The sequence below is a fragment of the Stenella coeruleoalba genome, assembly GCF_951394435.1.
Source record: "Stenella coeruleoalba genome assembly, chromosome: 1".
Lineage (NCBI taxonomy): Eukaryota > Metazoa > Chordata > Mammalia > Artiodactyla > Delphinidae > Stenella > Stenella coeruleoalba.
Window position 1 is genome coordinate 8,141,433 of NC_137169.1, and position 24,701 is coordinate 8,166,133.

General features: G+C 58.2%; 1 protein-coding gene across 1 annotated transcript in view; it reads right to left on the minus strand.

Moving 5' to 3' along the window:
• LOC307175746 (zinc finger protein castor homolog 1) overlaps positions 1 to 24,701 on the minus strand; it is a gene marked incomplete at its 3' end in the record, with an annotated part of 105,508 nt that overhangs the window by 36,291 nt on the left and 44,516 nt on the right. Inside the window, exons 2-3 of the mRNA XM_079901197.1 lie at positions 20,431 to 20,482; positions 8,208 to 8,244 (exon numbers count right to left, since the gene is read on the minus strand). Of these exons, the coding sequence (XP_079757323.1) occupies positions 8,208 to 8,223 (16 nt within the window). The 5' untranslated portion in view covers positions 8,224 to 8,244; positions 20,431 to 20,482. The remainder of the gene's footprint in view (positions 1 to 8,207; positions 8,245 to 20,430; positions 20,483 to 24,701) is intronic.

Genomic DNA, 24,701 nt, shown 5'->3' on the forward strand with positions numbered 1-24,701 from the left:
GGAGAACCTGCCAGCCAGTCCTCCCCGGGAGCAACACCAAGGGCTCCAGGCCCAGCCCCGATGGGAGAGTCACCCTGCTCAGCCTGAGCTAAGTGTCGCTCCCCGTGCTGCTGGGGAGAAACCGAACCCCGGTGGCCCCCTTACCCGTCCTCGGAAGGCCCCCAACCCAGCCCTGGGACCACTTGGCCTCTTCGCCCTACATGCCCTTGGCCCCCCTGCCAAGCTCTTCCCTCTCAAGGTCACAGGGCTGTCCACACCAGGAATATTTACTCACCAGACTGGCCCTGTTAGCAGCACTCACCACAAATATGCTTTCTGATAAAGTTGGCAGAAAAAAGTTCTAGAGCTGGAAACAGTGTCAGAAATCATCCCCCACCCGCACAGTGTGAGGCTGCGAACAGGTCACACAACCAGCCGGCCAGAGTCCTGGCGGAGGCTTTTGTCGCTCTCACTTTTCTCCTTCCTGTTTTACTTCCCAACATACAGCCTGTTGCCAGGGGACCAAGGGCTGGGGATGGCTCTAAGCTCGTACTGGGTCTTGGCCCCCAAAGGGCGCAGCCCAGAGGCAGGGGCGTGGGGAGCGGCCCTCTGTTTCCTCCTGCCAGGAGCTCTCTCAGTGGCCTCTGGAGGACGAGGCCGGGCGGCCTCTTACCTCTGCTTCTCTCTGGGCCGTCTCACCTCGCTGAGCCCCCTTCCCACCCGCCCGCCCTTCCTCTGTGCACATGGGCTTTAATGTTTTTATTACCTGTTTGACTCACTGCCTTATTGCTTCTCCCCTTAATGGGGCCGTAACCGTGGAAACAAGGAATAAACGGGCACCAGAAAATGAGATGATTAAACAGGTCACCCTGGCAAAACAAACTCAGCCAAGGAACCTCTGGGGGTGGGGAGGGCAGGCTCCTCCTCCCCTCACCCTTGGCCAGAAGGCTTGGACCAGACCCCGGACCAACATCCCCGTCCCTGGAACCGGGGCAGATGCAGTGGGACGCCCCCTGCCGGGCAGTGGGACACCTGGTCTACCCCTCCCCAGGCTCCCCTATCTCCCAGGCAGCCCTCCCGGCTGGCCTTGGGCCTCGAGCTCTTTGGCTGAGGGGTGGCAAGGAGGGAGGCACGGGCCTCGAGGGAGAGAAGAGCGATGCCAAGGAGAAGATGCATTTCCTGATGACACAAAGTTCTAGAATTCGCTCCCTGCTGGCTTCCTGGATGCCTCCTGCTCTGTCACTGGGCTGGAGTCCCCCACCCGATGCATCTCCTGCTCTCACGCAGCATATTCCCCTCCCCCCCCCCCCCCCCCCCCGCCTCCAGGGGCCCCTTAGTTCATGGAGAAAGCCCTATACTAAAAGGCCAACGTACGTCAAGGTCCAACTCGGGAAGCTTTCCTCTGGGAATCCCTGGTCTTTGGAGCCACACACGTGTCTGTGTGGCTCCGAAGCCACATCGTGGACCAACCTGCTGTCAGCAAGCCTCCGGTCAGAAGGCTGCAAGGGGGCCCTCGTCACTTCTGCCTTGGCCCCTTGGCACTGGCCAGGACGGCGAGTCCAGAAGAGCCCCCAGGAGGCAGCCCGTGGGAAGCTCTAAGAACAGACCCCACAGCCCGCTCAGGAGCAGCCCAAACACCACGCCAGGGGGCAGAGACCCAAAGCCCTGGCAGCGTGGGGTAGGCCTCAGCACGAGCCACCCTTCCTTCTGGCCTTACTCCCTGCACTGCGGGTACCCGGCTGGAGGGGTCCTGGGAGTGTGAGCAGGACCTAGAAAGGAGGAGCATGCCATAGCGAGGTCTGCTGCGGGGAGACGGGCACGGGAGGAGATACAGCGACGTCCTGGACCACCCACTGGCTACTGCCCCCGTCCCCTCCAGGGCAGCAGACTGCGTGTGCAAGTGTGACCTCACGGCAAGACCCCCCCGCCCCCAAACCCGGTCATGGTTAGCAGCTAATGGGGCCCCCACCAACCACTCACGCCTACCTTCATCCTTATGCCCACTTTCCCCCTTCGTGTCATCCCTCACCCCAGCCCCACTCCTTCCTGTAAACCAGGCGTAGAAAGCTCTCGAGGAGCAAAAGCCCAGGTCCCAAGGGAATCACCAAACGTTTCCTGCCTGCCTCCTGCTGCCCCCACTAAGAAGCTGGAGAGGAGTTGGCGAAGAGGCCCATGAATCAATCAATTCCACCAGCACTCACAGTGGAAAGGCGCGAGACCAGCCCTGTACCGCACACTCGGAGGAGACGTGAACGCAGAGCTAACTCTAATATGGTCACCATTACAAAAAGCGGTAGCAGAAGAAAGCAGGGTTCCCGGCCTTGGTCTCTTGGGTCAGGGTACAGAAGCCTGAGTGCCGCCCTGACACACCAATGTCATGGGTATAACCAGGTGCTCAGAGCAGCAGGCCCCCAGCCAACCTCTGATCTCTTGTCTCTTTCCAGGGCCAACTGGGTATGAGGTGGCAAAGGGGGAGGGGCAAGAAGGTAGGCAGGAGGGTCTGGCTTTAGGGAGCTGGGCGGCCTGGGCCAGAAGAGGCAGAAAACTGTGGTTGCACAATGGGAAGCAGCCAGGGGCGGTGGGCTGTGGGGTGGAGGAGGGAGAGGAGTACAAGGCAGTAGAGAGAAGAGGCTGGTGGAAGTCTAGAAGGTGTGGGTGATACAGGAAACATCGTTTGTCTATCTCTATCTGTCCCAATACCTCCCATCCTTTGTCAAGTTCAAAGGCCACTCCTTCACAAAGCTCCCTGGGCTCTCAGCCCCAGCACGCCCACCTGGTGCGACAGATAAACGCACCTGTCTCCCTCCACCAGACAGACCCCAGAAACCTGGGAAGGACCAGGCGGCCTTCATTTCTGCAGCTCCTACAGCGGGTGCTCCCCAGTGCTTACTGAATTGCAGACCTCACTACTTGCATGGGATTTCCTCCCCTTCAGGGCACGATATGTCCTGACGAGTCTGGGGTATGAGGATGCTATGCTGTGGTCAGGCAGCCAGAGGGGTGAACGCTGGACCACCAAGTTGCCACTTTTTCCAATCAATCCCAGAGAAGCAGCCTCCTCTCCTCCGCTCGCTGGGACCACCAGCCCTCCTCCTGTTCCCTGGCTCCTTGCTCTTCCTGCTGTACTCTGGCCCAGCTACCCCAGAACAGCTGCTGCTTGCCTTGGGGACCCACAGGCTGTCATTACTACAGAGCAACTTCCTTCCCCCCCTGAAGAGGAGGAGGAGGAGAAGGAAAAGGAGGGGCAAGAGGAGATGGGGTAGCAGCCTGGGCGGTCAGGGTTTAAAAACCAGCTCAGCGGGGCTTCCCTGGTGGTGCAGTGGTTGAGAGTCCACCTGCCGATGCAGGGGACGCGGGTTTGTGCCCCGGTCTGGGAGGATCCCACATGCCATGGAGCGGCTGGGCCCGTGAGCCACGGCCGCTGAGCCTGCGCGTCTGGAGCCTGTGCTCCGCAACGGGAGAGGCCACAACAGTGAGAGGCCCGTGTACCGCAAAAAAAAAAAAAAAAGGCAACAGCTCAGGGAGGGCAGTGCAAAGGACAAGCCTTGGGGCCTGGGGTGGGAGAGCGAGGGTGGGGAACAGGGGTAAAGAAATGGCCTGACTCTTCTAAGAACGGTGGGCCAGGCAGAGGAGGCTGACGGAGGGGGCAGGTGCATCACTAACCCGGCAGGGTCCAGGAAGAGGAGAAGCCTGGGCCCACAGCCTCCTGGGTCCCACCCAATCCTCTGCCCAGGGACTTGAGCCAGGGGCAGCAGCTTTAATGAGGAGATGCTGCTGCCGTGACTCAGCCCTCCAAAGGTGTCTCCATTTATTTTATTTTGCCATCATAAAAACCCAAGCTGCAACTCAGCCCGATGCCCTGGCTCTGGGGGATGGGGGAACACCAGCAGTGACGGCGAAGGCTACTGCAGGCCTTATATCCAGAGTTTTGCTCCTGTATCTTATAACCAGTGCCAGGGCTGGTTCAAGGGGCCACTTCGCAAACCAGAGCTGCCTGTCTCGAATGCTTTGTTCCAAAGAAAAGGTCCAAATGTGTGCTTCTCACCTCGTCCACTCAACCCGTCCCCCAAATGCCCCACTGAACCCTCTCAGTAAAATCAGGTTGGGAGCTGGACAACCAGAGGCCTTAAAGGTCAGCCGGTGCTCACGCCCCCCCAAACGTCACAGCCGGCCTCTGAACGGTACCAGGAAGCTCACGAGTTCGGAGACGGCCCATCCTGTCCTTGGCTCCGACTCCTCCTTCCTGCCAAGACGGCACTGAAGCACCTACCCCCTGCAGCAGACTGGCAAAACCAGCGCCCAACCTGACCGTAGGGACTGGCCCCAGCTTAGACTGGTTGAGTGGGTGTACCTGGCCAAGTAAAGGCTCGAGGAAGAAAAACTGAGGACAACCTGCTCTGGCCCAAACTCAGCATGGACTCTCTTCCTCCAGAAACAGCACAAGAACCTTCCCAGGCCCCAGTGTGACCAGAGCCAGCAAGGTTCCCAGAAGCCTCCACTCCTGGCAAGGCCCTGGCCTTGAACCGGTGGCTCACAGCAGTCCTGAGGGTCTGGAGGTGGGCTGACACTCAGAGCAGCAACTTTGGGTTGGGGAAGGCAAATTCTTTGCTCTCTGGGGTCAGCTACTGCCTGGAAGAAGCCTGCGGCCTTTCCTCTCCCCTCCTCGAGACTGTGGTGTCCGCGAAGCACGTGGCCAGCATGTGGACATCCACTCCAAGAACCAGGCTACTAAGCCAGCATGTCTCAGCTCCCTTGACCCCATCATTCGTGGCCTCGTCCACAGCCGAGGCTGGGGCCAGGATACAATGTGGGGTGCGGGGGGTGGGGTTGGTCTGTATGCAGTGTAAGGGGGTCCAGGCCTGGAGTCCCAGCAGAGCTTATCCCAGGGAAAAAGAAGCAGGCCTGGCTCAGTAAGCAGCACTGATCCCTCCCCCTGACTCACCCTGACAACACAGCTACAGCCACAGCGCCAAGTGGGCAGTGGTGCCCCTCATGGCTCCCCCCGTGGTCCCTGGTCAGCCCTTTGAACTTGCTCTCTTGCCTGTTTGGCCCTTTACCTGGCAGAGCCTACCCTGGATCCTCTGATGGACAGCTCTAGCCCTGGACGGCCCCTCCCCCTCTCCTCAAGACCTCCCTAGGGAGAGTGGGGGCAATTACGACCAGATCCTCAAGAATCAGGGGCAAGTTCCTTTTCAAAGCTCTACGGCTGTTTCAAAGCCATTTTTCACCCTGGCCTCCAGTTTTTTTCAGGGCCTAGGAATCAGCCTAGCGGGGCCTAATCCTGGGGAGCTTCCCAACTGCAGCCTGGACTTACCTGTGTCTGAAAGCTTCCTGCCTCCTCCCCTCCCCCTCCTGACTCCCTCCCCCAGGGAAATCACTCTAAAAGGGCCTAATGGAACTATGTCCTCCTCTCTTCCTCTCTCTCCTCCCTCCCTCCCTTTCTTTCTCTTTCCTTTTTTTTTTTATTAGCATTTGTGGAATTTATTCCCAAACTCTCCTAATCTTCCGTACACAACCATTTGATTTGCATAACCCAACCCCCTCTCATAAAAACTGGCTGCTAGTTTAATTAAAAAATGTAAATTTGCTGTCATCTCGGGGCCTGGTGAACGAGGACGACATCGGCATTTTTTATCGCTCAAGACCTCCAGACTGATCCAGCCCTTGGCCGAACTATGGTGGAAGAAAAGGGGTCCACATGGCCCCTGAGGGTCTTGTGGTTCTGCTGTCCCCTCCTGAGAAGCCCTGGTTCTCCCACCACTGAACTGCTTGTGGCTGTAACGCTTCAGAACCTAGACCCGGAGTGATGTTAACCCACGACCCAGCGCTTACTGGGTCCCCTGGTACCAGCAACCCTTTGGGCCCTGTGTCTCCAGCCTTGTGCTGTGCTAGAGAGGCCCTCGGCAGAAGCTGCCTGTGGTTCCCCAAAAGAAGAGAGCCCCTCATCACATCAGCAATGAGTCCAGGCCAGAAACGAGGCCCCTGGCCCTGGCTGTGTGCAGAAGTACATCCCAGAGGTTGAGGAAAGATGAGCACGCAGTGAGCCCAGAGACAGGCGCAGAGGGGGATCTCAGAGCTCCCACCTGCTTCCCTTTTTTTGTGAAGAGGGGAAAAAGTGCTTTTCTTCTGAAGTTCTGAGATTAAGGGAAACTTTCAAGTTCAAAGAAAAAGCTGAGATGGTATCACCAGATGACTTCTCCAGGAAACAGTCAGAACTTTGACACCCTGGACCTCCTCTCACTGAGCGGCCAGAGTCCAGGCCTGGGTCCTGCTGGGAGGGCCCTGCTCCAGCTACGGGAGGGACCAGAGCTGACCACAGGGGCCCTTCTAACTTCTAGGAAAAGTTTCCAGAGCCTGTCCCTAGAGGGCTGGGAGAAGTAAGTGCTGGGAAAGATGTTACAAGAGGTTCTGCCACCTGCAGGCCCAGGAGGCCCTCTCTCCAGTCGGGGATACCCTTCAGAAGGGCTTTGGAGTCGTGCCCCGACAGCAGGTGGGAATAGGGCAGGAGGGTGGACTCCAGCTCCAGTTGGCCTCTGGGTTAGAAGGAGGAAGCTGAGGGCCCGACTTCCAGCCAAGTAATGCCTAGGTCCCCTGTGCCTGCCCACAGCAGAGGCTCACCTGTCCCAGGTAGGGGGTGGTGCATTACCACCACCGGCCCATCTATAAAGTCTGCTTTTAGCTGGGATGGGGGGGGGCATTTCTGAAGAAAGGGGGTGGGGCCTGAGAGGGAGGCGATGAGGCACCTGATTAGAGGTGGGGGGGGGGCTGCTTCTCTGTGGGAGTGAAGGGCAGGGAGGGGCAGGGTGGCAGCAGTGGCCTTAGACACCTTAATCACTTTGCCCAGCAGGGGTTGTTGCACCTTTCCTGGGCACAGAGGTCCCCAGGACCTCCACATCGAATTCTCCAAGATCACACCTGGCTGGACATAGTATTAATATTCCTTCCCCAACAAACACACTTCTCTCCTTCCCAAAGCCGCTGCCATGTCCTGTCACCCATCCTGGGCCCCCATCTAGGCAACCCCTAGAGGGCTGCCTCCTGCCCTCTCTGCCCACTCCCTTTTGACTTCAGGAGGTCAAATGTCAGCCCATGGATCCCAAGGGGCAATGCCATGAACTTGGGCCATTATAAACAACCACTCTAACAGTCACCCATACCACCTTCTATAAATGAAACAGAAGGGTTCAGAGATCAGTCTCAATGAATTATGAACCTGTTTATCACTGACTTAAAGACATTTAGCAAGAAGACAGCGCTCTTGTCAGCCTAGGATGAGGGGCCTGGTCAAAATTCCATTTCAGTACAGAGGGCTAAGGGAAAGCCTGAAGAACGTAAAGTAAACCTCACTCTGGGCTCAGACTGGAACCTCAGATAGGAAGAGAAGAGAAATGTTGAATACAATTAGATTAAAACCAACAACACACCAAAATCTCAGCATAAACTCTGCTCCAGGCCAGCACTATGCTATGTGGAACCCTAACCTAGGCGCCATGCTAGGCCCCCCAAAACCCATACGTCCAAATTCAGTAGTTTGTCTGGTCTACCCTCTCCCAGGGTAGGGGCTAAGGGGGATGGGAGAGAGTCCTGGGCCCCTCACTTTGAACTGATAACAGCCGCCTCATCCCACGGATTCTCAGGTGAAAAATACTCATTGGCCATAATAAGCAGCTTGATCACCCGACACAGCCTCGTCCCACATAAATTAAATTCCTTTACCTTGAGAGAGTCGCCCCGAAACCAGACTAACCGCCTTTCCCAACAGGACGCTGCTTTCAAAAACTAAACCATCCCCCACTGAAAAAATAAAAACACACACCCCACAGCCAGATACACAGAGATCTTTGCTGGAGAAGGAAAAAAAAAAAGAAACAGAAAAAACACGCAGCCGTTCAAAAAACACGGAGAGCAAAAAACAAAAACCCCACGAAAACCCCCTAAATCCTCTCTCTGTGTGCCCCCCAGCTCCCTCTCCCCTAGGTTCTTTCACAATGACAAGCATCAAATTAGTCACAGTCCCTAAGCAAGTAACAAATAATAACAATAATATCATCGGAAGCCTCACGATCCAGAAACCCAGGCAAGAAGCGCAGCCCGCACCGGACCCTCTCCAGACCAGCACCCCCCCGCGCCCCGCTCAGCTGCTACCTCATTGGGCTAAAAATAATAACTTCCGTAAAAGAACCGAAAGAAAAGTGAAAGAGCCACCCCTGGTTCCCACCGGCCGGTACCTGTACCAAGATCCATTCTCCTCTCTTTGGTCCCAAACTCTTCGAGGAACGCCAAAAAAAGAAGAGGAAAGAAAAGAAATCTGTTTAGTCTCTCGCAGTGCCCCCCACTACCCACCCCAGCTTTCCCCCTCCGCTCTCCGCACCCTTCCCCCATCGAGGGGCGGTCAAGTCCCCGGGCCTGGGGGAGAAATGAGAAGGGAGACCCGGAGGGAGAGCGAAAGTTTCTCCCTCCCGCCCCTCTCTCTCTGGCGCTCCGGCACTGCACACTCAAAGCAGCTCCTCTCTGCTCTCGAGTTTATTAAACTAAAAGAGAAACTATTTATAGACGCGGCCCGGGTCGGGGGACCCGGCCGGCCCCCGAGGCCGAGGGGCGCCCCTGCCCGCGCCCGGCCCCGCTCCCGCCGCCCCCGCCCCCGCGCCAGGGTCGGAGCCCCGCGGCGGCGCCCCCTGCCCTCCCCGCCCCACTCCGGTACTCACCATAGTCGGAGAGTCGAAAGCCGAATTCACTTAAATAATCAACTTTCATAATACTTAATTAATGCCTAATTGCGACTGATTACTCCCCGAATAACAAGTTGTTTTAAAGCCCTGATGTCATTGCTCCTGACGGTAACACTCAGGGTAACAGTTTGGCAGGAGGGAGCGGGCAGGCGGGCGGGCGGGCGGGAGCGGCCGGGGGCGCTGCCAGGCGCCGAGGTGATTGGCAGGGCGGCCGCGGTACCGCCTCCTCCCGGCCCAGCCCGCACCGCCCCGGCAGGTGAAAGAGCAGAGCTCGGCCCGCCCGCGCGCGCGCCCGCCCGCGGGAGGCTGGAGTGAATGGGCTCGCGCTCGCCCGCCCCGCGCCCGCTCCTACAGGCGCGCCTCCGTCCGTCCCCTCTCGCGCGCGCGCTCCTCACACGCGCGCCCTCGCCCCGCGCCCGCTCCCTCACGCTCGTGCGCGCGGCCTCAGCGCACCGGCCCGGGCGGCCAGCCTTATTGGCTCAGCGATTGCCCAAACCTTAGACTTCGGAGGAGGGAGGCGGGGACTCGGCGCCCGGGGACTGGAGGGAGGGGAGGCGGGAGGGGGACGCGGCGGTCCGAGAGGACCCTGCGGCCCGCGCTCGCGCCCCCGCGCCAACTCTGGCCGGACGCCGCGGGCGGGCGCGCGCTTGCACGCTCTCCTCGGCGCTCCGGCCCCGCCGAGCGCGACTCGATGGCGGCCGCGCGGACTCACTCCCTGGCGCCGGCCGGCCGAGGGCTCGCGGCGCGCGCAGCCGGGCAAACTTTTCCGCGCCGGCGGGCGCAGGTGTGAGCGCCGCGGGGTCGCGCCCACCGAGCCGCGCGCCCTGGTACGCCCCCCGGGCTCTGGGTGCTGGTACCAGGCGTTTCGTTTCCTCCCCATCCCTGAATCTCTTCCTGTTGCTGTTGGCGGTGGTGTTTTTTAGCTCTGAAGAGGAAAGACTCTGGGGCCTTGGGCCTGGGTGTCCCGGGGAACACTCGCATCGGCCTCGCGCTGTTCCGCACACCGTGCCCGCCGCAGGCTTCACGAGTGCGGGAACCCCCAGGGCTGCGCCACCTTGGTTTGGCTTCGCCTTTTAATGAGCCCTGGCTCCCCCGCCCCCACGCCGATTCCGGGTGGACCCCGGCTCCGCGCCACATCACTGCTCTCCAGGCCTTCCTCCTCCCGCTGCCCCGCAGTTCCGCCCCCAGCCCCGCAGTGGGGACGGCACCTCCTTCCTCCCTCACCCTGCCTTGGTCGCCTGTCCTCCGAGGGCCGCCACCACGGATCCGCGCTGTCACTTGGGCTGCCAACCGGCCCTCTTGCCTCTGCCACCTCCCATGCGGGGCCGTGGCAGACAGGGCACAGACACCCTCAACCAAGGAGCCAGCGTCCTGCCACCTGCCCCCTCTGACATCGCCGCATTTCCTGTCTGCCAGTTCATCGCTGGACCAGGGCAACTTCTCTCCTTGCCCTCCTTTCCCCCCAGAGAAAGCACTTAGGTGTATCTTTCGGTCCCCAGATGTCCCTGCTGCAGCCAGATATGTTGAGATTCCTTAAATTTTAGTCATCTAAGTTAACCACTGGGTAGGAGGCAAGGAAAGAGGCAGGCGAGTAGGAAGGTGGGCAGTTTTGCTTGTGAAGTACCTGGATCTCACTGTCCCCAGCTCTCCGTCTGTCCCTTCTGCAGCCACCCTGCTGCCTTCCTCCCCTCTCCTGTTTCAGGGGAGGCCACACTGCCTTCAATGAGGGGAGGAGACCAGAACTCAGGTTTTCTTTTCTCTGGTCTTCCGGCAGCATTAAGCAAAATGGCACTGGACTATTTTTGCAATATTTCTCTTTTGCAAAGGGAAGGGCCCAGGGAGGCCTTGGGGCAAGTAAGGGAGTTAACAATCTACTCTTTTTCCCACTTTCCCCTTATTTTTCTTCTCCCTTTATTTACTTATTTACTTTTTAAATTGCACTTTAGTTCCAAATGGCCTCACAGGGAGATTAACATCCCTCCCCCATTCGACTGCTCTCCCTGTTGCCTTCTTGGCAACCCCCATTCCTGGTTGTCACACAACCCTCTACCCTTCAGACCTTCCCCATGCCTATGGAGGATGAGTAGCTGGAGAGGCCCAGGAGCTCTGAGTGTCCCCCAGTCCTAAAACCCTGAACAAGGGAGCAGAGCTCCTTAAACAAACCAAGGCCTGTGCTCCCCAGAGGCTGGTACAAAAACTGCTGGCACCGAGCAACCAGGCAGCAAGGACCATGAGCTTCTCCCCAGGTGGGATCTCAGAGAGGGCCCTGCAGTGTCCAGGACTGCTCTGGGGTACACACATGCCGCTGGGTTCTCCCACCCATGACTCCCCAAAGCAAGGCTTACAGCTTTGGGTTGTAACAGCAGTCAGTCAAACCCAAATCCCAATCCTGAAGTGTCTGCTTCCCCATCTGAGCAACTGGGACGTAGAAGGAAGCCTGAAGACCTAGGGGTAGAAGGGTGATTTCTGGGTGCATCTGAAATGTGCACGTATGGGGAGCTCCCTGCATATGTGACCCACACGGCCTAGGGGCTCCCTCTGAATGTCCTTCTGGGCTTCTGCTGATGGTGGTCAGGGCATGGGAGGGCATACCTTCCAGTCACTCACGCAGGACCCACAGGATTGGCTGCACAATAACTTGGGGGCCTCTGGTGGACAAAGGCTGGAGAGGAATGGCTGAAGGGATAGAACTGAGAGAGCCGGACGGAAGGCGGAACAGGCAGGGCGGGCGAGAGGGGTTCGCCAAGCGCAGCCAGTGGTAGAGGGAGGCGTGGGCCGCCCGGAGAGCCTCAGCTCTGCCGAGACGATGGCCACAATCAGCCACTGCGGGCTTCAGAGGCTCTGCCCACGAGCGAGGGGCCTTCCTGAGAGGCACAGAAAATGAGGCCATCTTAGCATGTTATGATTTGAGATTTGAGAAGGCTGAGGCCGTGTCATGGAGGGGTCCCCCTATTTCTCTTTCTCTCCGTGTGTGTACTCATACCAAGGCCCAGAACCCTGGCACCTCTGAGTCTATGGCCCATTTTGCCTTGAGAGCCCTGATGTGGTAACACCTCTTCGACCCTGAGGCCAGGCCATGGTTTCTGTGCCTCGGGCCCGGGGAATGGAAAGCCCAGTGCCACAATCCCTCCTGGTCTCGAGGCCCTGGGCCCAGAGCCACCAGCTCCTCCTCTCACACCCCACCTCCAACGGGAAACGTGGAGCCCTGCCCAGCAATGCCACCCACCGGGCCCCTCACACGGGTCCAGGGGAACCTGTCAGCTGTCCCAGGACAACCTTCCCTCGCTGGCTCCCGGCGCCCTCGCATCCCCAGTTTGCCCACTCAGTCTCTCTCCCTCCCGAGCCCGGGGCCTTCTCACTCACCAGCCTATTTACACACCAGGTATCTCATGCTTTATCTGCTCTCATTTTGAATTTGTAACTTTCACATAAACTTGAACAAAGCTCCTTTTGTTCCTGCACCCCACCCCAGGATCCCAATAAACTGGTTCCCTCTGAGGCGACTAGGCCAGGACACGGGAACCTTGGCCAGACGACTGCGGGTACATGTGAGCAAGCATGTTCGCACCTGCGGGGAGTCTGTGTGCCTGCGTGTGAGCGCACTCCCCAGGCGGGCGGCGGGAGGGGTCAGGGGGAGCCTTGAGTGAGCAAACTGTGGATGGGAAGGATGGTGGGCATGGAGGGCAGAGCCCAGATGCCATGGCGCGGGGATGGGATAGCCTGCCAGTAGGGCACGAGAGGTCACGGGCCCCGGATGGGTGGGTATCGGGGCAGGGGGTAAACGGGGATGAAGAGGAAACAAAGAGCAGAGAGGCACAGCAAAGTGGGTGGCGGAGCGAGGGGCTGAGGCCAGGCTCGAGCTAAGCGTAAGGCAGATAGAGGGATCGCATTATGGCGGTCTAGGGGCTGGCACGGCCGCACGCTCAGCGCCGTAATCCTGTTAGCCAGCAATCTCCATTCCGAAAGAGCTTCATTTCTTTGTGAATATTTGTAAACTAGATATCTAATGGAAAATTATAGGAAAATTATAGTGAAATTCATGACGGAGAAATCCGATTATCCCTAATTCAATTATGCCATCTTAGCCCACACAGCACATTTCCCATTTTTTTCCCATAAATACCGATGCCAGGGGTCCCGGTAATCAAATAAAATTGAAAATCATCTTCCCATTAAATTCAATTAGCCGCAATTTCTAAAGCCTATCAGAGATTTTAATTACTAAATTATAAAATTCTCCAATGCTAAATTGAAACCAAAAAAATTGCACATCCTTATATTTCAGAGAAAAAAAAGGGGGGGGGGCCAGCAAAATCCTCGGAAAATGCCCTACTCTCTGTGTCCAGCTCCAAAGCAGGTTCCCCACCTGGAGGGACAGCACACCGCTGCCTCCTTGCCAGGTTGAGGACGAAGCCAGGGGGGCAGAGGAGAGGGCCCTGTCAGGGGAGGGCCTGAGGCATGTTAATTTAACAGAGGGGCAAAGCACACCTCCAACCCCAAGCAGCTGGAGCTGGGCCGGCCCCTAGGGAGGACTCGCGTCCTCACTGGCTGTCCTGGCTCCTAAGATGCCCTCAACTTTGTCCCCCACGGAGAGTGAGGTCTATAACTGCTACCTTCTTGGCCCGTGGACATGGCTCGGGCCCAGGTCACAGCTTGGCCTCAGAGCAGCAGACCAGAGGCAGCCGGCTTCTTACTCAGTGGCTGGCTCTCTGACCACCCAGCCGGGCCTCCAGATGGCCTGGGCTGGGTCAGAGGTGGGAGTAGGACGGAACCCGATGTTGAGGGTGGCCAGACATCATGGGAGGGTTCCGTGGCCCCGAGCCTTCTCCAGAGCATTCCCAGGAGCCATGGGTCCTGGCTGTGTACCAGCCTCCTGAGAGAAGAGCTGGGGATGGACATGGCCCAAATTTGGCCTCTCCCTGTACTTCTAGCTCATTCCTTGTTCTTACCCTCTTCTGGGAAGCTGACCGGCTGAACTGGCCAGAAGGAATACCCTTGCCCCGCGGGAGAGCTCACTCTTTTGCCCCCATCTCCTTTTAGGGAAGTGCTGGTCATAACCCCAACGGTAGCCCCTCCTGTCTCACCCCCCCTCCCCCGCACCCGCAGGCCACTTACCCCACTCTAAAGCCTGCTCTAGGAGTCAGAAGAGCCTGGGGAGGTGGCACCGGTGGTAGCATAAAGGGACCCTAGATCTGAAACCCAAGGTGGGTGGCTGGGTGGGCAGCCGCTGGGCCCGGCAGTTTCAGGGCAGCCAGGAGCTGAGCTGCCAGCAGCCAAGCTGCCAGCAGCCCAGCACCCAGGGAGCAGGGAGCAGGTTTAATTTGCCAGGCAGTCAGGAGTGCCAGCAGGGGAGGCACCCGCAAACAAAACAAAAACAAAAAAGTTAATTATCTTTGGCTTTTTCTTAATAAATATCCAAACTGGCCCGGCCGGATCCTCCGCTTTGGAGGGAGAGAGAAGGAGGAAAAAACCCCAAACCAAATCCAACAGACTCATTCTCTACCTTTCCCTTTGTCTCTCATCCTTGTATTTATCTCTTATCAGAGGCAGTAACAGTTTCACATTAATTCCCAAATTTTGCAAGTGCAAGAGTGTGGTCACAAATAGTTGTTTTGTTTTGTTTTGTTTTGTTAAAGTTTTGGGGTGGGAAAGTGGACATGTGAAGAAGAAAGAGGCAGGCAGGAGGAAAAAAGGCGAGAAGAAACAGGACAGAAGCAGAGGGAGTGAGAGAAAGACAGAAGGAAAGAGAGAGAAGGAAAAACAGAGCAAGTGTGATGCGGGGAACCGAGCTCGTTGCATTGCCCCCAGCGGCACGGCCCAGCCTGTGGCCCCAACCTGGGCAGGGACCTTTTCTGGAATATTATGTTGGCATTTTATTTCAGTTACAATTATCAGCTACAGGAGATAATGGGGATTTTTCATCTTAAAGCTCCAAACCACCTAGGTCTCATTGGCCACTTGGGCTCCCCTGCTGCTGCGAGTTTGTGTGGCAGCCCTCCCTTCCAGGAGTTTGGCTGCGGAAGAGGGGAGGTGGGCTGTCCTTCTGAGGCGTGTGACTTTTTCTATGTGGAATCCCAAGTACACCTGGGGAGAGAGACGCGTGTTGCCACCTGAGCCTACGTGTCGGGATGGTGCTCATACACGCCTGAGCCCATGCTGTAAGAAACATCTGGTAGGGCAAGTGGTGGGGGGTAGGCAGCCAGGACATCGGGCAGTCCATCACGGAGCACGGGCACTGCAGTCCCACTACCTGGGTTCAAACCCTAGCTCTATCTCTCACCAGCTGTGCAACCTCAATCAAGTCACTGACCCTCTCTGAGCCTCCATTTTCTCAGCATCAAAGTCAATAATAATTAGTGATTGCCGAGAGCTGAGGGTAGGGGAGAATGGAGAGTGACTGCTAATGAGTCCGGGCTTTCCTTCTGGGGTGATGGAGAGAGTCTAAAATTAGATAGTGGTGGTGGTGGCACAACCTTGGGAATATACTGAAAACCACTGAACTGTACACTTGGTATGTGAATTATGTCTCAATAAAGTGGTTATAAAAAAGTGGGGATAAAAAGGGGGAACGATAACAGCACTTACTGCATCGAGCTGTCATAAGGGCAGACAGAGCTCATAGCCTGGCACAGAGTAACGCTCAGTAAGGATCCACGAGCAGTCACTCACATGGATCGCGGAGGATGGGCTGGCATCCTGGGGCCTGGGCTGGTATCCATGTACTCACACTGCTGGGGCTTACAAATGTCTACCTGGGGCCTTGGGGCCGGGCCAGCGGGTTGTCAAGCAGCTGAGCTGCCCGCCCCCAGTACTTGGTCGAGGCTCCTGGGCGACTGCTCCCTGGCAGGGATGGGAGAGTGCACGGCCCTCCTCCTGCCTCCCCGCCCGCGTCCCTGGAGAGGAGGCTGCCCACCGTGGCAGGCCGACTCTGTGCTCACTCTCCCCGTCTCACAGAGCACTCATATTTTCCATGTGCAGCAGACCGTGAATTCACCTTCATACTAGTTACAGGGTTATTTAGCTTCTCCTGACACTGACAATCACCAAACTTTAATTCGCTGCTTGGTTTCTCCCTGCTGCGCCCTCTGCCCACCCCCAAAATCACTGGGAGAGGATGGGAAGAACCTAGGTCTGGCCCCCTCTTGCCAAAGCCTGCCCTTCGGAGTGATGGAGCGATGGGAGGAGGGGGGTTGGTCAGAAGGAGAAGATGATGTGCAGAGGGCGGAGAGAGAGAGCAGTACGGGAGAGAAGAAGTACCACCAGGGCTAAGGGGGGCTTCCATCCCGCTCCTCTGGCCTGACCGACACTAATGTATTCAACCTGATGTCCATCCCGTTATGAATGAAGACTCAGCTGACTGGGCTGCAGGTCTGAGGGCTGGCAGCCCTGGCCAGGACCTCCGGGGCCAGGACTCACTGAGATCCCAGGACCAGGCAGCTGGCACGGGCTGGCTCCTCTGCCTGCTGCTGGACGAGCAGGTGCCCATCTGGGAACTCACCAGAGGGAGCCCATTCTTACCAACCTGAGAAGCCAGCTCGCATTTCCTCCCCTCTCCTGTGCCAGTCTCCTGTCAGGCCAAGCCCTCCTGCCCTGTAGAGGTCTCTCTCTGGCTTACAGCCCTGTTGCCAGGATCACGTCTCTCTTCCTTTGATAAAGCCAGGGGGGGTCTGCTCAAAGCTACTGACAAGCATCAGATGAGAAACAGAGACTGAGACATCGCCCACCAAGGATCCCAGTCACACAATCCTGGGACCAGTGTAGGAGACAGGGCCCAAATGTGGCCACGAGTCTGCTTCCTCGCCCAGTGGGAGGGGCCGCTGCTGCCCTGAGCACCCAGGCCAGCCCCAGCAGGGTCTTTGTCTCTCTTCCCTTGCCTTCAGCAGATCCCCTTCTTTCTGTCTCCTCTGTACTCCCACACCTTTCCAGGAGTGGGCCCAGCTTCCAGAAGATCCAAAGAGGCCTCTGGTTAGCTCAGGGGCCAGGCAAGCCCAGAGATCTCAGACTCTTCCTCGCAGCTACTCTCCACCTCCGGAAGTGGTCACCATCACCCTTCCCCAAAGCCTTCCAGGAAAGCGAGGTTTCCTCTGAGGACCATTTGGTGGAAACAGGGGACTCTCTTATTCGCCAAATCCAAGCTGGCTCCACCAGCCACTCATCGGGCGGAGAGTCCCAGGAGCAGAGACTCACAAGGCAAGGACCTGGGGGGCTTGCAGAAGCAGAGGCAAGGCCAAGGGCAGAGCCAGGAGGGGAGAGGCCGGGAAATCCACTGGTGGGTCCAAGCTCTGCCGGCTTCCTCCCAGCCCTGTTCCACTGCCCCACCCCTGCTGGCAGGGGAAGTGGCCATGGTGGCCTGGGCAAGAGAGATGTCAACGGGAGCGATGGCAGAGATGGGAGAAGGGGCTTGTTGACTGCAAACTGTCCATTATGGCTCAGATTATAAGCATATGGCGCAGGGCTCTCTGCACGATGCCGAGGAAATCCAATACGCTGAAAGGTTAATGCAATCAATTAGGGTGACAAGGAAGTAAAGGAAAGCCTTCGGAGTAGATGAAAAGGAGAGAGAGGGAGAAAGAAAGAGCGCCGTGGAGTTGGGGGTGGCAGTACGGCGGTGGGAAGGTGAAGAGGAAGAGAAACTAATGGGATGCAGAGAGAAGGCTTGGAGGGGAAAACAGATCTACAAAAGGCCAGGAGCCCGCGAAAAGAGGACAGTAAGAGAGACGGCAGCAGAAGCAGCAGGAAAGGGCAACTAGTGAGCTGTGCGGGGACCCGGCTCCCAGCTCGTCTCAGACCTCTGACTGCTGCACAGCTTCAATTTCCTTCCCGCTCCCCACTCCCCCCTCCCCCCTCCCTGCCAGCCTTTCCTCTAGGGCTTGGAGCCTGGCTCCCAGATTAGCTCACAGCGCTAGTAATGTGCAGCCTTGGTCCCTGCCCCTGTACTGAGCGTGTGCCCACCATGTAACGTCCAGGGCCTTCTCCACAGAACTGCAGAGTGGGTCCCAATTGCCCCAGAATGGGCCCAAGTTCAGACCCAGACTCTTCCCTTGGCTTTCTCTGCTCTCAGCAGACCCCACAGCTTTCCCCTATGCATCCTAGCTCGTACTTGCAACAAGCCTACAAAGCAGAGAGCGTGGTAGTCAGGGCTCCGTTTTACAGATAGAGAAACTGGTGCTCGAGAGGTTATGCGACTTCCCAGGGCCCTGCAGCAGACATGGAGGACCCGGGACCGACCTGAGAACTCCAGTGACTCCCAGTCCACCACCCGTGCGGCATTTTCTTCCACGGCCCTCGCTCAAGCGAGGAGCCTCAGCTTCTTCAAGGTGAGGGACTCAGTGGTCCCGGGGCAGGGGTGAGGGACTGCATGGAACCTGCTTAGGGATGACTGCTGGCTCCTACATGCATGGTGGAGACCCAGGCTCTGGCAGGTGAACAGGAATGAAGGAAGGAGGGAACGCAGGCGCTGCCTACCTGTCAGGCCCCGGGCTAGCCACCTTCGGCCCCATTCACTCACTCGCTTGTCCCAGTAACCCTGCAAAGTAGATATTCTGCTCACCTTGCAGAAGAGGAAACTGCGGATCTGAGAACTTGCTGAAGGCTACAGGATGGAGACACAAGGCTCCTGGATGCCGGGAGCAAGAGATCTGAGGAAACAGTGGCTGTCAAGGAGAGGACAAGCCGGGACTTCTACGTAGGTGGGACTGAGCAGGAGATGGGGTCCTACAAGGAGTAGAGAGAGAAAGGGCAGCCCCAAAGGGACCAGGACTGCAAGCAGCCCCGCAACCTCAGGGACAGGGCTCCCTGACAACTGCCCGGGCCCCTCAGAGCAAGACACGAGCACAGAGCAGGAAGATGGTTGCACAGCACTGTGAACGTACTTAATGCTAGGGAACTGCACACTTAAAAATGGTTACAATGGTAAATTTCATGGTGTGTATATTTTACCACTGGAAAAAAAAAAAAAGAGCAGAGGGCAGGAGTCAGAAACCCCAGAGGGAGAGACAATAAACTTTTCCTATAAAGGGCCAGATAAATATTCTAGGCTTTTCAGGCCAAACGTGCTCTGTTGTAGCTACTCAGCTCTGCCATCATAGAGTGAAAGCAGCCATAATTGATATGCAGATGAGTGGATGTGGCTGTGTTCCAATAAAACTTTATTTACAAAAACAGGCAGTGGGCCAAATTTGGACCTCTGGTCATACTTTGCCAAGCCTTGCTCCAGAGAATGGAAGCACTTGGGGCTGACTTTCAGGACAGAAGTAGCCAATCTGAACCTTGCCAAGAAGTGGAAGGAAGGGCTGGGCAGAGGGCTCAGGAGGAAATCAGGTTCTCATTACCAGCAGAGGGTGGAGAAAAAGAAGGGAAAGAGAACAAGGATTGGATGGGAAACAGATGTCCAGGAACTGGTCCATCCCAGCTCCCAACATCCTAAGCCCTCCACGGTGCTTCAGAGTCTCAGGGATGATATGAAGGGGTGGAGAGTTGAAGCTCTCAACACGCTAGGAGTCTTGATGCCAGGAGAGAGGTGTTGAGCTCTGGCTAAGAGAGGACGGGAGTGGGGCAGCAGCAGGGTCGGGCTGGCCAGAAGGGATGCCAGGGGAGAGAAAGGCGAGGAGAGAGGCCCGGGGAGCAGAGCTGTAACCAGGGTGGTGCTGGCGGCAAAGGGAGGAATCCACAGGCCCCAGTGAGAGCGCAGGGCGCGGGCCGGGCCTGCCCTACACCGGCCGCCTCTGATCACGTTTTCAGGGCCACTGCCCGCCGGCACAGACAATGCTGGGGGAGCCTTTGAAGTCCGAAAGGGATGCCGCGGTGGGAGCCTCGCGAGTCTCCTCCCTTCCCCCGTCCTCCCGGGGGAGGGGGCCAGCAGGACAAAACCCAGAGCCGGTCACAGCCGGGCCCCCGAAATGCGGGAGACAAAGGGAAAACAAACAGGTTTGGAGCCAGGCGCACGGTGCCGTGTCTGTCCCCCGCCCCGCCGAGCACGGATGATGGATGGCTGCAGCCAGCCAGCTCGCCCGCCGGGCAGGCCCCGCTATTTACATAACACTGGCGTTCCACCGGTCACCTCTGACACGGCGCTGCCTGGGGCCGAGGCCCGGTGGCCCCGAGGTTCCTCGAGCCACCCGAGAACTGAGACAGCCTGTGAAGGCCCGGCCAGGCCAGGGGAGCCCAGTGCCTGGGGAAGGGAAGGGCAGCAGCCTGATCTGGGCTCAGGACCCGGGGCCTCCTCCCTGCCAGCCTCCCACGGAAGAAGGAGGAGGCCACGGGGCCGGCAGCTTCCCAGGAGACAGGACTTCTAGGGCTTTCAAGTCCACGCGGTTCCCCAAGCACGAGCTACAAGCAGAGCTTCCAGGGAGAGCCGGCAGCAGCCACAGGGGGCAGACAGCACTGCGGAGAGCTGGGCACGGTACTGCCGGCGGCTGAGCCCTGGCACCACAGATGCCCCTTTGCCTCACGCTGCCTTGAACACATTCCACGCCCAGAGTCAGCGATCCACGGGTCCCCAGCCCATTTCCAGCCTAAGAACGAATCTGAGACCCTTCTACTGGGGTCATCTTTTCCTGCCAGGTTCAGATGGGCAGTGTGGTTCCAATTCCCTGTCTCCATCTTCCAGACCCACCCTGGGGGCTCGGCACGACTGGGCCCAGCCCAGGTTGACACGTGTGCCAGGCGCGTGGTCACCACTGGGGGGAAGGACCCACGGATCAGGGAAGGGCTCAGGCCTTACCTTGTAGCGGGTCCTAGAGGCTCCTCTCTCGCAGTGGGGGCGTCACTTCATCCTGGGGAGGGACAGAGAAGAGCCTCTTAGCCTTTCAAGGCAGGACGCGTACAACTCCCCAGTGTGTGCCCAAGGGCTCCCTGCCACCCCCAGGCCAAGGGGCTGATGCTCCAGGGTGGCCAAGGGTGTCAAAAATTCAGACGCGCGGAGTGGGCACTGATCTTGGCCCATCTGAAAGGACGTGCCGACCAAAATTTGAAAAAATTCAGAAAGCAGCAGGGGCTGATCACAGTGGAAATATGGTCCTCAGCGCACCCCTAACCAAAGAGAGAAAAGTCAGAGCACACTGCACACACCTCCGTGGGGGCAGAGATGCGGGTGTGCGGGTCGGGGTGCTCCCCTGGAGCGGCAGTGGCTGAGCAGCAGGGCCTGGGGACAATGACAGGATAGAGCCGCACCCATCCCTCCCTCTCTTCCCTTGGCCCCTGAAAATCTACAGCATATGGGTGACTGAGGGGCAAGGGTGGACCAGGGGCCAGGGCACCAGGAAGCCTCAACTCCCAGGAATAGGCTGCAGACAGCACCTTCCACCCTGGGGTCCTACTGATGAGTCACAAGCCATGCCGGGGGCGCACGTAGGGAGAGGGAACATGGCCCAGCAAGGTAGGGGGACTTTAGCCAACACGGGACTCAGCCCAGCTTGCCAGGCCCCGGCCCTCCTGCCCAGCACGTGAGTCTGGGGAGCTAGGTTCAAATGGGACAGACGCCTCGTGTGGACAGAAAACCCAAGGAGCCCTCTGCCTGCTGACCGGGGCCCACCTGCCCTTGCCCGAGCCCGCCCCGCTCCCACCCCGTGGGCCTTCAGAGCTCCACCCATACTCGGGAAGGGTTTTCTGCTTATTAGGGTTTTTTTCTCCCTACTCCCTCCTTTGTGGCTTATCAATGATGCAAGAGGAATAACACCAATTTCCTTAGGCTGTGTAATCCCCAAATCAGATTGGGGGGATTGTGAGAGGTGAGGTGACCTTGTACGGGGCTCCGGGAATGCCACCCAGTCCCGCCGCCCGCCCTCCCGTTCCCAGGACATATTTAGACAGATAATGCTAATTGTACTTGACGCATCCTCCTAAGGAGGGCCGGGTCCTCTGCCAGCTTTCGCTGCCTTTGCTGGGCTGCCTGGGCGGAGGGTGCCCACTGAGGCAGAGCCCACCCTGCCGGACACCGGGCTCCGGTGGGCATCGAGCAGTTGGGGGGGTGACCCCACGGGCCTCTGATGCCCATCTGACCCAGATGGTAGGAAGCTAAGATTCTGCAGAGAGCTGGGCGGACAGAGAGGGGGGCAGCAGAGAGGAAAGGGGAGCCCTGCTGAGATGGAAGAGGGGGCCGAGGTGGGAAGAGTGGAAAAAACAAGCAGTCGGAGAGGAGAGCTGGATGAAGTGGAGGCCAAGCAGCGCTGGGCCACGGGGCAAGGGAGAGAGACCCTGGGCCTCCGCTGAGAGGCGCTGGGCAGGCTTGGCTGTCAGAGTTCACAGCCCAGCCAGCCCGCCCAGGGGCCCAGCGGGGCGTCATCGCTGTCCAGTCCATCCCACAGCCGCCCGCCTGAGATCTCTCAAGGCACCCCGGCCAGCCTCCCTTGAACCTCCAAAGCCCCCCAACTCCACAACTCCAGTATCTCCCTTCCACCACCTTCTTCTCCCCCCCATCCCCCCCAGCAGCTGTGCCTTTATTAATTCATGAGGCACTAATTAGTTCTTTGTTTAATTTTGTGTTAAACAGACTGACCGGAATGATAACGACTCGCCGCGCGGTGTTGCCGTCCCCAACCACCCCTGTTTTCTGACAACAAGGGAGCGCGGGAGACCGGAGCGCTGAACCCAAATCCCTCAGCAGTTGCACTTCATTAAGTCAAAATGTGACAAGAAGCTTAGAGAGCAACTTGCAGATCTGATCACACAGAACAATCGGGGAGGAAACTTTCCAGGAGTTGGCTGGGGGTGGAGGAGGGAGGGGGAGGGCGGAGATGCTTACCGTGCGGGGACCAGGACGTGAACTGGGGTCCTGCCCCTCACCTGGCCCCGGGGCAGGCGGCCTGGCGGACGGGAGCAGGGAGGCTGTCTCTGGGTGGGATCTGGGACACTGGGTGGATTCTGGAGCCCCCGTGGGGACCTGAGAAGTTCAACTTTCTCTCTCCGTCCTGCCCGGGCATCTTCCCCTGTCACTCTCTGCCTCTCGCTGTTCCTGCTCTTTGGTTCTGGCCTGTGTGAGTGAGTGACTGGGCACACCCAGGGCCTGGCAGAGACTCAGAAAGCTGCTGCAGTTAAGGAAGGATTCTGCAAGGCCGGGGGGGGGGAAACACGGAGGAGACCAGGAGCCCCAACACTTAGGAAGGCTGAAGTTAAGTGCAACCCTTCCAGGCTAAGAAACAGAAGTAACGTGCTCAGGGATCCTGGCCAACATAGCCACTCTCCGCCAGCTGTCCACCCATCCACCCATCCTGCACTCATCCAATGTTCTTCAACCTAAGTACTCTGACCAGAAAACTGAGGACCAAGAGGTTGAGCTCTGTGCAGAGGTACACGGTAAATCAGAAACAGAACCGGGTCTGTTTGGCTTCCAGGCTGTGGTAGCTGACTGCAGGCAGGCAGCTGAGGTAACAGTGACAACGGGCCTTGTTACCTGCTCCCTCCTGTCCATGTGACAAAGCAAGACCTTGGCCCAGACATGTCCAGCTGCTAACCCCATAGGCCCACAGGGAGGGATCGGAATTAAGCCCTGTCCCAGTCTAAAGACAGGGCCCCTGCTCTCCGTTTACCTGCCCCTAATCTCGGAAGATGTGGACAATGTCTTACATAAGTGAGAACATGGAGGGGACATGAGGAGGAGAGTAAGAACAAAGCACACAGAGAAAGCTGACAGACCAGAGCCCGGACTGTGTGTGAAGAGCCTCCCGCCTTCTTCCCATTGGCCACTGCGCCAGCCCAGGTGTGGCCTGACCCACCCGCTGACAGCCGGGGCCCGAGGCAGTCTGCAGGTCAGCCTTGCCCTTGCCTTCCTCCGGCCGGTTCCGGTTCGGAAGTGCAGTGGTCTCTCACCCGAGCCTGGCAGCCCTGGGCTGGCTTCTGTTCATTTGCTGTCAGGCTGCCTAAGCAAACCAATTAAAACTAATCATTAATTATAAAAGAGAACAAGAAGAGTAGAAGAGAGGGGAGAGGGTGGAAGGGTGACGTGGGAAGGAGGAGAGGGAAAGCGGGGCAGAGAGGGAAGCCGCGGAGGGCCTGCAGGGAGCTCGGAGTGGGGCACTGTGGGCCTGGGAGCTGGAGGGGACCAGAGGCACAGGAGGTGCTGGAGGTGAGGGAGGGCAGGAAGGGCGCCAAAGATGGTAGGGAGGGGGCTGCCGCAGGGCGGGGTGGGGGGGAGTGGTGGAGGGAAAGGCTGGTGAGGAGGGAAGGGGGAGAGGGAAGGGTGAAGAGGCTGCTGTGACCAGCGTACCAGGACCCGAAGAGGCCTCATCCGCCTGCAGTCCCCTCGGGCTGGAGCCACCGACCATCCGGGATGTGGCTTCCGCGCGTCTCACCCTGGGCTCCCCGGCTCCATATTTATGAGGTTCAGCTGATTACGCAGCACCGAGCCAGGCTCCTCAGCCCTGCCGCCCCTACCTGCTCCCCAGCCCTCGCAGGCCTCAGAGGGGAGGCTCGGGGCAGCTGTCGCGGCCCATCTACCCCGCCCCCCCATGCCGTCTCCTGCCCCCTCCGGCACCCGCACACACCCCGTCCGTCTCCAGGCCGGGCCCTTTCACAGGGCTGAGGCCGTGTCAGCGGGCAGCTTGAGGAGGGGGCAGCACAGACAACAAGGGGCAGTGTCATGGAAACGGGCACTTTCCCCGAGAAATATTCTGTTTGGCCTCCGTCCTGCATTGAGGAGCTGTCAGGAGCCTGAGTGAGAGCCAAACCACCCCGGGACCAGGCGTGACAAAACCTATTTTCTGCCTCAAATTTGATTGATTAAAAAACTTTTTAGGAAAACCATGCTAAAAGAGTGAAGAAAAAAAAAGAGAGAGAGAGTGAGAAGGAGAAAGACAGAGAAAGAGAGAGAGAGAGGGAGAGGGAGAGAGAGGAACGAGGAGGAAAGAAAGAGAAAGAAAGAGAATGAAAGTGCTGAGGGCTCAGGGCCACGGGCAGGGGCTGCGCTGTTGCCCCGGCAACGACGCCAGGGCCAGCGTGTCAGCCCGGTGGCCGCCGCATAACCAGGCACAACGGAAAGGTCAAAGGAAGCCCCAAACT